Source organism: Alosa pseudoharengus, unplaced genomic scaffold, assembly GCF_046254945.1.
Source record: "Alosa pseudoharengus isolate Yale_2024_CS ecotype anadromous, Long Island Sound unplaced genomic scaffold, YU_APseudo_1.1 YU_APseudo_1.1_scf_7, whole genome shotgun sequence".
Classification (NCBI taxonomy): Eukaryota; Metazoa; Chordata; class Actinopteri; order Clupeiformes; family Clupeidae; genus Alosa; species Alosa pseudoharengus.
The window spans coordinates 17807155-17820677 of NW_027468859.1; the positions used below are offsets into that span (position 1 = coordinate 17807155).

At 45.3% G+C, this 13523-nt stretch overlaps 1 protein-coding gene across 1 annotated transcript; it reads right to left on the reverse strand.

The window, feature by feature from the left end:
• Positions 1 to 7287: 7287 nt before the first annotated feature.
• LOC143109240 (tubulin alpha-4A chain-like) lies at positions 7288 to 11735 on the reverse strand. Its single transcript, XM_076271896.1, has 4 exons — positions 11685 to 11735; positions 9125 to 9344; positions 8882 to 9030; positions 7288 to 8265 (listed from the first exon to the last, which is right to left on the reverse strand). The coding sequence occupies exons 1-4, from the start codon at positions 11733 to 11735 to the stop codon at positions 7288 to 7290; spliced, it is 1398 nt and encodes a 465-aa protein (XP_076128011.1).
• Between the last annotated feature and the right edge of the window lie 1788 nt (positions 11736 to 13523).

The following is a 13523-nucleotide window of genomic DNA, read 5'->3' on the forward strand; positions in this document are numbered from 1 at the left end:
AATTTATTGTGTGGCCCCCCATGAACGGAATTCCACGAAACTTGGCGTGCATTCAGAGGGTGTCATAATGATCCTACACTTCCAATTTCATGCAGTTTTGACTATGTTAGGTCACAGATACCTGCGATTACAACACCTCATTTTTACTTTTTTGTGTTTAACTAGGTGGCGCTATACATGAAATGAGTGGTTATGGAATGGGTTGACATGGCCCCTTGAGATCAACATACAAAAAAGAAATGGTCCTCCTAAACCTTACGGTTCTCGAGATATTCACAGAAAACTGTGTCTGCCCTACCCTCCTTTCGGGGGGTGCAGTCCAGCGGGGGGGCTACAGATCAAAACGAAAAACGATGGTTCCATGCTATCCATATGGGGTTACATGCCCACCAAGTTTCGTCTACCCCGGTCTTTCAGTGTCCCGGGAATCATTGACGGAAATTTGGACATGCGAAAAAGAAAAATAAATAAATAAATAAAAAAATAAAAAATCTGACGGTCATAATTACATATGATTTACATAAAGGAGGAAACCCAAGTGATTTGAATTAACTATAGCCAATCTCCAAGCTCCCATGTTTAGCAAAGATGTTAGATTCCTTTGTAAATGAACAGCATCGTTCCTTTTTGTAATCATATTCTTTTTTATATATATATGTATATTTTTATTGGCCTTTTATCCCTTTAATCAGATAGGATAGGATAGTGGAGAATGACAGGGAGTGAGTGGGAGAGAGAATCAGGGTAGGATCCGGAAAGGACCACAGGGCGGTGTAACGCCGGTTCAGCCTGCGCAGCCCTCTCTGTCCCGTCGGCTGCGTCGACCACACCCACTCCAGTCCTGCTCCGCTTCGCCGGAGTTCTAACCACCTGCAGTCGATCAACTAATTAGCCACTGGCTTTAAAATGACTCTGTCTCCCTTGCCTCAGCGTGAGGTATTGTTTCTCTTGTAACTTACTAAGCCGTGTGTTATTAGCAGTATTGCGAGAATTGTGACTTTATTGTTCTTTGACCTTGTTCCGTACCCCGACAACGATTCTTGGACCTGCGATTTTGGATTATTTGCCTTACCTGTGAAACCGTGTATGACCTGGACTGTACCTTCTGACCCCGACTCTTGGACTTGTGTAATTTGGATTGTTCGCCCTTTACCTGTGAAACTGTGTATGACCTGGATTGTGTTACTGGATTTTGCCACTGGATTTGCCCTTTGCCTATAAAAAGTATTCTCCGCATCTGAGTCTCCCTCGTATTCATCGCAGAATACCTCACCGCATGACCGACTCAGCGGAGGCCCAAGTCTCTTCGAATCTACAAGACGATACCATCCAAGAGCTTGTGAATATGATGCGTGGAGGCCTACAGCCAACCAACCCTCCGGGTCCTTCCCGGACACCCAGCGTACCATCTCTCCCTGCGACGATTGCTCTCCCTGAGAGGTATGACGGTAACCCCGACAAATGTAAGGGATTTCTTATGCAGTGTTCACTGTTCTTGACCCATCATCAGGATAAATATCCTACTGAAGAGGCCAAAATACATTTCGTTATTTCCTTGTTATCTGGCCGGGCATTAGAATGGGCCCCAGTTTCACGCACAGTTCAAAGAAGTTTTTGACCACCCTGCCTATGGGAGAGATGTGGGAAATTTGCTGTGTGAGATTCGCCAGGGGAGACGTTCGGCAGCGGACTACGCTTTGCAATTCCGTACCCTTGCGGTAGGGAGTGGATGGAATGATTCTGCACTCCTGACCCTTTATCGTAGGGGTTTAAACCGTGACCTCCAGGCGGAGCTGGCTTGTAGAGCTGATGTACGAAGTTTGGATCATTATATACGAATGTCCATATCCGTTGATAACCTGTTGCGAGAACGAAGCCCGCGGGAACTGCCCCCTCGGAGAACGCCCGCCTATCCTGTTTCAGAGCCTGATCAGTCCTCAGAACCAGAACCGATGCAGCTCGGTCGCGTTCCCCTGACCCGAGAGGAGAAGCAGAGGAGGCTCCGGCTCCGCCTCTGTCTCTACTGTGGAGATCCGGGACACCTCAGACTCCAGTGCCCCGTCCGACCCGTGCAGGATGTAGTCAGAGAGAGAGGAGCTGAGGTGAGACTTACGGTGTTATACAATGTATCCCACAAACAGCTCACAGTCCCTGTAAAGTTGGAAACTAATGGCACCATTATGTCTCTTTCAGCCCTGATTGATTCTGGAGCTGCAGGAAATTTTATTGATGCTCAACTGGCAACTGAGATGGGGGTCACGCTACAAAAAATTACTCCTCCTCTCACTGTTCATACCTTAGATGGTAGGCCTATGGGCAGTGGTCTGGTGACCCACCAGACTGAGTTTATATCATTAGATGTAGGAGCGCTGCACCGTGAGAGACTGCAACTCCTAGTTATTAATTCCCCTCGTGATCCCCTTGTTCTGGGCTACCCTTGGCTGCAGCAGCATGACCCAGTCATTTCATGGAGAGAGGGAGACATTGTCTCCTGGAACACTCAATGTTTCCAATCCTGTCTATCTATTCCCTGCCGATCCACCTCTATCGAGAGTCCCCATGTCCCCGAGGCGAGTATACCTCCTGCCTATCACGACTTTTCTGACGTCTTCTCTAAGTCTAAAGCTACCAACCTTCCTCCACATCGTCAATGGGACTGTGCTATAAATTTGTTGTCTGGTGCGCCTCTGCCTAAGGGCCGTGTGTACCCGTTATCTATTCCCGAGACGGAGGCAATGGAGAGTTACATCGACGAAGCGCTGAATCAGGGATTTATTCGTCCGTCTACTTCACCCGCTGCTTCAGGGTTCTTTTTTGTGAAGAAGAGGGACGGAGGTCTGAGACCTTGCATAGACTATCGCAGTTTGAATACAAGCACAGTCAAGTTCAGTTATCCGCTCCCTTTGATCCCCGCTGCGCTGGAGCAGATGCGCGAAGCTATCATGTATACGAAACTTGATCTCCGCAGCGCCTATAACCTGGTTAGAATTAGGGAGGGCGACGAGTGGAAGACTGCGTTTGTCACCACTAGAGGACATTACGAATACCTCGTTATGCCATATGGATTAACTAACGCCCCCTCCGTTTTTCAGTCCTTTATGAATGAGATTTTCCGAGACATGATTAACAAATTTTTAATTGTTTTTATTGACGATCTTCTGATATACTCTTCAGATCCAGTCCAGCATGTGGCCCATGTCCGCCAGGTGTTGCAACGTCTCCGGGAGCACCAGCTGGTTGTCAAAGCAGAGAAGTGAGAGTTCAGCCGGCCAACGATTTCATTCCTGGGATATGTTCTGGGACCAGAGGGAGTTTGCATGGATGACCACAAGGTGAAGGCAGTTCTGGAATGGCCGGTCTTACACACTGTGAAGGAGCTACAGCGGTTCCTGGGATTTGCGAACTTCTACAGACGCTTCATTCGCAATTTCAGTGCAGTAGCGGCACCCCTCACCGCCTTGATTCGAAAGGGCCAGAGGCTTCTTAAGTGGAATGACCAGGCGCAAGAGGCTTTTGACAAGCTGAAGAAGCTTTTCTGCTCCGCTCCTATCCTGAAGCAACCCGACCCCGCACTGCCTTTCGTGGTGGAGGTGGATGCATCCGACATGGGTGTTGGCGCGATTCTTTCCCAGAGGCATGGAGACCCGGCTAAGATGTATCCCTGCGCGTATTATTCCTACAAACTCTCACCAGCCGAACGAAATTACGATGTGGGTAACAGAGAACTCCTTGCAGTAAAGCTGGCCTTGGAAGAATGGAGGCACTGGTTAGAGGGAGCGAGGCACCCGTTCGTGGTACTCACGGACCATCGCAACCTGGAGTACATCAAAGGCGCCAGGAGAATGAACGCACGACAAGCCAGGTGGGCCTTATACTTCACTCGTTTTAATTTTGTTGTTACATATCGTCCTGGGTCTAAGAATTGCAAAGCTGATGCTCTGTCTCGAAGATTTTGTTCTCAGGACGCCCCCCCGGTCGACGAGCCTATCCTGAATCCGGCCTGCATAGTAGCCCCTGTCCGCTGGGAGATCGAGAACGCTATCTTGGAGGCGCTGCGGGAGGAGGGTGCTCCACCCGAAACACCTGCACAAAGGATGTATGTACCGACATCAGTGCGCTCACAGCTTATGCAATGGGTCCACACGTCCCTCAGCTCTGGACACCCAGGTATTACTCGTACTACCGAACTTCTGACGCGGAAATTCTGGTGGCCATCCCTGACCGACGATGTTAGAGATTATGTGCTGAGCTGTCCGGTATGCGCACAGTCGAAGACCCCACGAGGTCTGCCCTCTGGAGAGTTGCAACCGCTACCGGTGCCGGACCGTCCCTGGTCGCACCTCAGTATTGATTTTATCACTGATCTACCAATGTCTAATGGGTTCAACACAATTTTGGTGGTGGTGGATCGTTTTTCTAAGATGTGCCGTTTGATTCCCTTTTCTGGTCTCCCCAGTGCGATGGAAATGGCAGAGGCCTTATTCAAGGAGGTGTTTCGGTTCTATGGAATCCCCGAAGACATTGTGTCAGACCGCGGCCCACAGTTTATATCTCGGGTCTGGAGACTTCAAACCGGGACAGCGAGTGTGGCTGTCCACGCGGGACATCAGGCAGAGACTGCCGTGTACTAAGCTAAGTCCTCGTTATATTGGGCCTTTCAGGATTTTGAAGAAGATTAACCCTGTTGCTTATCGACTCCTGCTCCCACCCAGATTTCGGATATCGCCCACTTTCCATGTTTCTCTGCTTAAGCCTGTCTGTTACAGCCCAATGTACCCGCCCACCACTGCGCAGAGTTGTCCCGCGCCCCTAGATGTGGGTGGTGAACCGGCCTACTCCGTTCGTGCCCTCCTCGACTCCAGGAGACGTGGGGGTCGTCTGCAGTATCTGGTGGATTGGGAGGGGTGCGGCCCGGAGGAGCAGTCCTGGGCCGAGACTCGGGATATTCTGGACCCGAACATGATGGCAGCATTCCACCGGAGCCGTCCGGACCGCCCTGCACCTCGTCGCCGGGGACGGCCGTCGACTTCGAGGTCGTCGGGAGCCTCCCGTGAAGGGGGGGGGTACTGTAACGCCGGTTCAGCCTGCGCAGCCCTCTCTGTCCCGTCGGCTGCGTCGACCACGCCCACTCCAGTCCTGCTCCGCTTCGCCGGAGTTCTAACCACCTGCAGTCGATCAACTAATTAGCCACTGGCTTTAAAATGACTCTGTCTCCCTTGCCTCAGCGTGAGGTATTGTTTCTCTTGTAACTTACTAAGCCGTGTGTTATTAGCAGTATTGCGAGAATTGTGACTTTATTGTTCTTTGACCTTGTTCCGTACCCCGACAACGATTCTTGGACCTGCGATTTTGGATTATTTGCCTTACCTGTGAAACCGTGTATGACCTGGACTGTACCTTCTGACCCCGACTCTTGGACTTGTGTAATTTGGATTGTTCGCCCTTTACCTGTGAAACTGTGTATGACCTGGATTGTGTTACTGGATTTTGCCACTGGATTTGCCCTTTGCCTATAAAAAGTATTCTCCGCATCTGAGTCTCCCTCGTATTCATCACAAGCGGGAATCGAACCCGGGTCGTCGGTGTACATTGCAGGTGCCCCAGCCAGTTGCGCCACGGCCGGGGCCTTGTCATCATATTCTATATTAAGTCCTTATCAATCTCGGTTCAGAGCTGGCCACAGCACGATTACAGCAGCAACTGCTGTAGTAAATGATATAGCTACTGTTGTTGACAGTAAGAAACAACATTGTGCAGCTTTGTTTATTGATTTGTCTAAGGTTTTTGTCACTGTTCATCACAGGTTACTTCTTGAAAAACTGACCTCTTTTAGTCTAGATGAAGTTTCCTTTAAATGGTTTCAAGACTACCTCTCTAATAGAACACAATGGCTAGATGTGACAGGATCAACCTCAGAGCCATTGAGACTAAATAATGGTATTCCACAGGGCTCAATTTTGGGGCCACTGTTGTTTACGTTGTACATCAATGATATCTGTCCTTCAATAGAAAATTGTAAAGTGCATTTCTATGCAGATGACATTCCTTTATGCCTATGCACCATCTGTAGAGCAAGTAGTATCATCTTCAATATGCATTTGATTGTGCGCAGAAATCCTTAAAAGAACTTAAACTGGTTCTGAATGAAGCAAAAACTAAATGTATGATCTTTACTAGATCGAAAAAGTGTGACACAAACTGAATAAGTTTCTCAATCCAAATATCTGGGCATTTGGTTAGATAACAAACAATCATTTAGAACACATGTGCTTGGTCACAAAAAAGGTAAAAATTAAATTAGGTGCACTTCACAGGATTAGGTCTTGCTTCTCTTTAGAAAACAGAATGACCATTGTTCAAGCAACTATGTCAAGCAGATTTTTATTTTTAAAGGCCAGTTAGTTAATGGATCCAGGATACTATGCATCATAAAGTTGCCTTGGCCTTTGGAATTGAAATAGCCACACATCACCACATACCCTTCACCATAGATAGAGATTGGCATGGTGTTATTTCAGTTAGCCTATTAGCTGGTTTGATTGGCATTGAGCTTATTGAGCTCAATCAAATCACGCACGCAGCAAGCTGAACAAAACTTCAATAAATGCATCTTCTGCTCAATCGCTCATGTGTCATACGTCTGACGCCATCTTCAGACACGTTCCTGGTTGAAACGTGAAACAGACACAGAAAATTATGGCAGGTCCCATTGAGCTGAGCTCCTGCAAGTCAGAAAGCGTTAGATTATATTGGGGAAATATGCCAGTGGCATCTGGCATAGAAGCAAAGAGGGGCAGTGAAGGCGTTTGTGTCTGAATGTACAGAAGCACAGATACAGTCCATGTGATTAAGATATGTGCCTGGAATCTTAATACACTTAAATAAAACACCCAAATTAAGAAAAAATATCAAAATGTGTTGTGTGTTCAGATGCCTTCAGCTCCAGCGAGTGCTCACATAGAACGTTGTTGCGGGAAAAAAAAAAAAAAAAAATCAGTTTTACCTAGCTTGAGTTGCTACAGTCAGCAGCTAACGCAGCCAGGCAGCTAAAGTGTTACTCTCTAGGGGCATGTAAATGGAAGCTCAGAAATTCTTTGTGCTTGATTTTGCAATATACCATAGGGGTGTCAGGTAATGCAGTAAATTACTCACAAAATTAATCTGTAGTCCTCAGTGGATTTTTTTCTGTATTACTTCAGGGGGATAAAGATTCAGACAACCCATATATATTTGCAATACCAACATTTATTAGTTAAACTGACATACAAATAAATAACCTTAGAAACTCTAGTACTCTTCTTCCTCTTCTTCACCATCCTCTGCTGAGTCTGCCCCAACTTCCTCATAGTCCTTCTCCAGTGCAGCCATGTCTTCTCTGGCCTCACTGAACTCCCCCTCTTCCATGCCCTCACCCACATACCAGTGCACAAAGGCCCTCTTGGCGTACATCAGGTCAAACTTATGGTCCAGGCGAGCCCAGGCCTCAGCGATGGCAGTCGTGTTGCTCAGCATACACACTGCCCTCTGCACCTTGGCCAAGTCACCTCCTGGCACCACCGTTGGCGGCTGGTAGTTGATGCCCACCTTGAAGCCAGTGGGGCACCAGTCAACAAACTGGATGGATCGGCGTGCCTTGATGGCAGCAATGGCACCGTTGACGTCTTTGGGTACCACATCCCCACGGTACAGCACGCAGCAGGCCATGTACTTACCACGCCTTGGGTCACACTTCACCATCTGATTTGCTGGCTCAAAACAAGCATTTGTGATCTCAGGCACAGAGAGTTGCTCATGGTATGCCTTTTCCGCAGAGATTATTGGCGCGTAGGTGACCAGGGGGAAGTGAATACGGGGGTAGGGAACAAGGTTAGTTTGGAACTCAGTAAGATCCACATTCAGAGCCCCATCAAAGCGTAGAGATGCAGTGATAGACGAGACGATCTGGGCGACAAGACGATTCAGATTGGTGTAGGAGGGACGCTCAATGTCAAGGTTGCGCTTGCAAATATCAAAAATGGCCTCGTTGTCCACCATGAAGGCACAGTCAGAGTGCTCTAGAGTGGTGTGGGTCGTGAGGATGGAGTTGTAGGGCTCCACTACAGCAGTGGACACCTGGGGAGCAGGGTAGACGGAGAACTCCAGCTTGGACTTCTTGCCGTAGTCCACAGAAAGACGCTCCATCAGCAGGGAGGTGAAGCCAGAGCCAGTGCCTCCTCCAAAGCTGTGGAAGATGAGGAATCCCTGGAGACTCGAGCACTGGTCGGTCTGAGACAAATTCAGTAGTCACATTCTGCACCATAAATTAGAAACTCTGAACTCCTAGAGATAATGCAAACAAAGACCAAGTGGATTTTCTGCAACAAACTAGAAAAACATCAAACACACCCTGTTATGATTCTCAAACAATCCTACCCCTTACAGACATAATGTAGAGCAGGGGTCACCAACCTTTTTTCCTCCGAGCGCTACTTTGACAAAATGAACATGGCCGAAAGCCTTTTATGTCAATAGTAGCATTCCATGTATTTACATAGCTGACCTCCACCCAAAACTGCTGAATAAGATATGCTTTTTAAAGGTTAATTTCAACTCCTCTACCTTCTCTCTTTGTAGACTGAATTTTAACATGTTTCTCAAGTGACTGGGTTCTACATCTTCCTCAAACCTTTTGGAGAGCTACTTAAAGGGGGGGGGGGGGGGGCTGGTAGCTCACAAGCTACCTGTTAGAGACCTGTGATGTAGAGGCCTCAAATGAGGAATCACACTAAATGGGGGATCACCAAAAACATGTGCACACCAATACTAAAGATACTGAATGCAAGGAAATATGTTGACCAATCTTTGAAAAGTTGAGCAAGCAACTGTTAATCTGGTCACCTACCATTTTACGAATCCTGTCCAGGACCGGATCCACAATTTCCTTTCCAATGGTGTAGTGACCACGAGCGTAGTTGTTGGCTGCATCCTCTTTACCACTAATCAACTGCTCCGGATGGTACAGCTGACGGTAGGACCCATTACGGATCTCATCTGTCAGGAAATATCTAGTCAGACCTTCACAAACCCACATTTTTATTTACATTTGCTCAAAAGCCAAACAACTATTTCAAAGGACACTACTCGCCTATAACTGATGGCTCCAAGTCAACAAATATGGACCTAGGAACATACTTCCCAGGACCAGTCTCACTGAAAAAGGTGCCAAAGGAGGAGTCCAGTAGAGTTTTGCTATCATCAGCAGCTGTTCCGTCTGGGCAGATACCATGTTCCAAGCAGTACAATTCCCAACACGAGTTTCCAATCTGCAAACCAGCTTGGCCAACATGGACAGAAATGCACTCCCTCTGTAAAATGATCAAGAAAATATATGAAAACCCACCATCATGACAAATACCTGGCCCATCACACAAGTCAAACAGTAAGCCTAACTTATAAGTAAGAGGCACTCACCATTCTTCAAATAATAATCTAAAAAGTCTGTCCAAAACGCAGGCTCCTCCAAATGCACCTTCACCAAATAATCAATAAATACTTGCATTAGGCTTCTTTTAATAATAATTTCAAAAAAGCTCCACGAAGAACCTAAAGAAACTGTTAAATGTTAAAAAAGAACATTAGTTAAAACTGTAATGTCTCTGACAACTTACCTGTTACGTAAACAAACATGAAAGACCACCTCTGGGTCTGTGTGATATATAGTGATGGTTGGGTATAAGGCCTGGCTTCCAATTAGCACCTCTTGTCCAATGTCTGATTGGCTAATTGATTTATTTTTTTAAGACTCACTCACCTAGTTAGTAGGCCTAATAGGACACCGTGCACAGGATACAGGTCTTTAAGCTAAAATTGACGGTTTGTTCTAACTTAAGGGCCGTTCACACCAAGAATGATAACTATAACGTTAACTATAAAAAAAAATATTGTTCTTGTTAATATGAATGATGACGTTCACATATAAACTATGAACGATAACGACATGAAGAACAATATTGTTGGGGATCACTTTCAGATCGATTTTGAAAACGATAAAAAGCTAACAGCCAATCAGAACCCATCACATTTTAGCCATCACAAGGAGATAATTTGCTTATCGTTGGTCAGTCAGTGTGGACGTTTTTATCGTTATGGGTTATAGTTATTGTTTCTGGTGTGAACGGCCCTTTAAATTCTTCACACAATACAACAGACCACCTTTTCACCTTTGCTTCAGTTTACAATGCCATAAATAGTCTTTTGTGTTGAAAGCATTGCCATTTATATAATTATATAAAGACATGAGACAGTGGTTCACACAAGAATAAACTTATCAGCATTATCAGACCATTGCTGGAGCACATGCACATAACCAAATGTGCACACACACATGCCACACACACAAACAGCATCAGCAACACCACCTATTGCTACAGTTGAATAAATTCTTACCTTAAATGCTGTTATTTTATCGGCTTGGATGTTACAATTTCAGCTATACTGTATTTGAAAGCGATAAAAAAACTTGCGAAATACTAGAGAATCCATCTTTTCCATCTTTCCAATCCATCTTTATCAAATAAATCATCATCTTCTATAGCTGCAGTATGAGAAGCGTGTGTGGTTCAGATGCTGTGTTCAGCAGCTACAGCAAGCACAGGGGGGAAATGCATGTTGGGTTCAGTTTATGTGTTCAGCAGCTACAGCCAATAAACACCAGGGCACACTTGTGGGTAGACTTTTACGGAAATTTCGTTTGGTCCCGGGGGAGACTACATCTGCCTGTACACGCATCTGCCTGTAGATGATGGTGTTGAGCAAAGGGTACAGATGATGTTGAAATGTATTTACTTCATTTTAACAAAGCTCACAAACAGGCACTCATGCACACACGCATGTACACACATAGATACATGCATGCACACACACTAGGGCTGTCACTTTAAAATCGAATATCGATATTGAAATCGATTTGGCTAGGTAAAATGAGTTTCAAAAATGAAAAATCGATTTTAACATGTGTAATAGGCTAATTTTTGTTTGATCATTTCAAACATAAAACTAAAATAACTAATAAATCCAAAAATTAAAGATTTCTGAATGAAGGCTAAGCATTGCCATTAGTTTATGCACTTGCAATAGCCTAAATCGGAAAAACACATGCACCAAGCTGATAATGATTTGCAAAATGGAGGGCAATAGCTTTTTTATGGCTGTATGAAGTTGACCAAATATTTGCGTGAAAGTATGCAGGCTGCTTTCTAGCTGACTGAAATTGGAAAAGGAAAAATATGAATAACGCTATCCTTAGTGTTCCTAGGTGGTAGAAAGGTGTTAAATGTTTCCACCAATTTTATTCCTGCAGGCGCCCTTATGCTATGACGAAATCGTAAATGACATGTTGTAGCAATTATTTGTTTAGTTTTTGCGTTTGTTTAAACAAAATGTTATGGCAGCAAAGTCTCTAATTGTTTTTGAAAATGAACAAAACACCAAAAAAACATCTTCTGATCAATCGCTCCTGTGTCATACATCTGTCGCCCTCTTCAGACGTGCTCCTTGTCACTGGATTGGCCTATATTTAGCCTTGAAACATAAACATTTGGTTTTCATTTTCCATTTGTAAATTTAATAAAGGCCCCATAGAAAGTATGACCATTTTGCTTAAATACTTGTTTCTCCAAGCTCCCTGCTCCCCATGCTAATAGAACCTGACCCAAGTTATCCTGTTCCATGTGTAGGCCGCAAACACTGGAAGCCATGCGGACGCTATGTTCTTGCTTCAAGGTAGACACAGATGTGTTTTGACTGTTGATTGGCTAGGTGTGTAGGCCTTGAGCTCTGCCAGGTCCTGCTTTGAGGCCACCATATGCACCATATGTTGTCTCGCAGTGACAACACTGACAGAGTTGAAGCATATCGGTTAAATTCATACTTGGGGGCCAGTTTAGCAAGTTGTAATCTTACCAACAGCAGTGAATGTATCAAATTGTTGATGGTATGACGCACTAAGCTCTTAATAGGACACAGTGTTATAGGCGACAACACTTTAGCTAAGGGAATAATCTTGCAGCCTTGCTGCAGATCATAAGGGGGAGTCTGATTAAGAGTAGTCTGATAACATAGTGTAGCAGGGCAAGGTTTTCGAAGAGGGAAAGCGGCACTAAATGCCAATCACTTTAGCCAGACTACGCCACCCTGGGCCTAGCACCCAGGGAATGAGTTAAGAGCACACACTATTGCACCATAGCACACAGGTTCGTATACACGAGGCAGAGACGTGAATTCCAGTGGAAACATGACCAAGTTTATTTAACTAAAACCAGGGAAAAGGAAGGGGGGAGAGCTGCAAAAAGACATAAAGACTAGTCTGGGTTAGGAAAGTACAAAAATATTTATTATGTTTTCTTGTTGCACCTTTGTTTATTAAAAATGATCACAACTAGCACAGGCTCCATAGGGGAGGCACGATGGAGCAGGATGAGCAAGGCAGAGGCTTACCTGGGGGGAGGCAGACTACTGATAACGTGCCCTAGAGCCCACACACATGCACACGCACAGCAAGAAAGATCAAATCATGACACCGCAGACCACACCAAAATGTGCATCTTTACTGCACCACCACTAGGTAACGGACTAGCCTCCCGCCAGCGAGAACCCTGCCTGCCAAATTAACAAATAGTTAAAAGTTGTTGCTCCCAGACTATGCAAAACACACACTGTATAACTAAGATAATAAAGTAAAGTAAAACAGAAGGGTACAAGTACAATGCAAGTAGTTGCCAAGTGCGAGCAAAGCTAAACAGAAACCAAACAAAACTAAGACAGACAAGACAGCAGCACGACCTACGCTGAGGGCAACGCGGATGGAAAAGCCGTGCTACCTGGAAGACAAACAAAATACATCAAACCTGATACCATTTCCCCAAACATCAATTTATTTTAGAGCTATACATACCCATATTCTTCTCTATGGCAATTTTCCACTGACAGCAGATGAGGATAGCATATCCATCCATCTAGGGCTACAGAGAAATGGAGTTTAGCTAAACCAAGCACATTTTAGTCTACAGCATTAGGGCAGCAACATACCTGCTGGCCGGTAGACCCCAGTGCTCAGCCGAGGGACAAACAGTGGAACCTACCGAGCCTCTTGCTGTAGAACTCCTAAAGTAGCACATGGTGGGCCTAATTGAATGATTGGCCCCACCCACTCATTAGCAGAGGGGCCAGGAGAGACCAGGAAGAAAGAGCAAGCAAGCAGACAAGGTCTGCCTGCTACAATCGACATCTAGCTCTTGCAGTGTATCAAGTTATGATTAAAGATAGCTTTTTCTTTCATGGAGGATGAGAGGTTGTTGATGTTGACTTCACTACACTGAACTAGTATTGAACTAATAGGTTCATATGTTTATTAACAACACAACCACTGCAGTTTTTATATTGGTATTATTATTTTCTTCTCTTCATTGACATGGAAAATGTTTTACAACTGTTTTACAGTAATGCAATAAAATAAAACACAACTTTGCATTTGTTTCAGGCGTTCA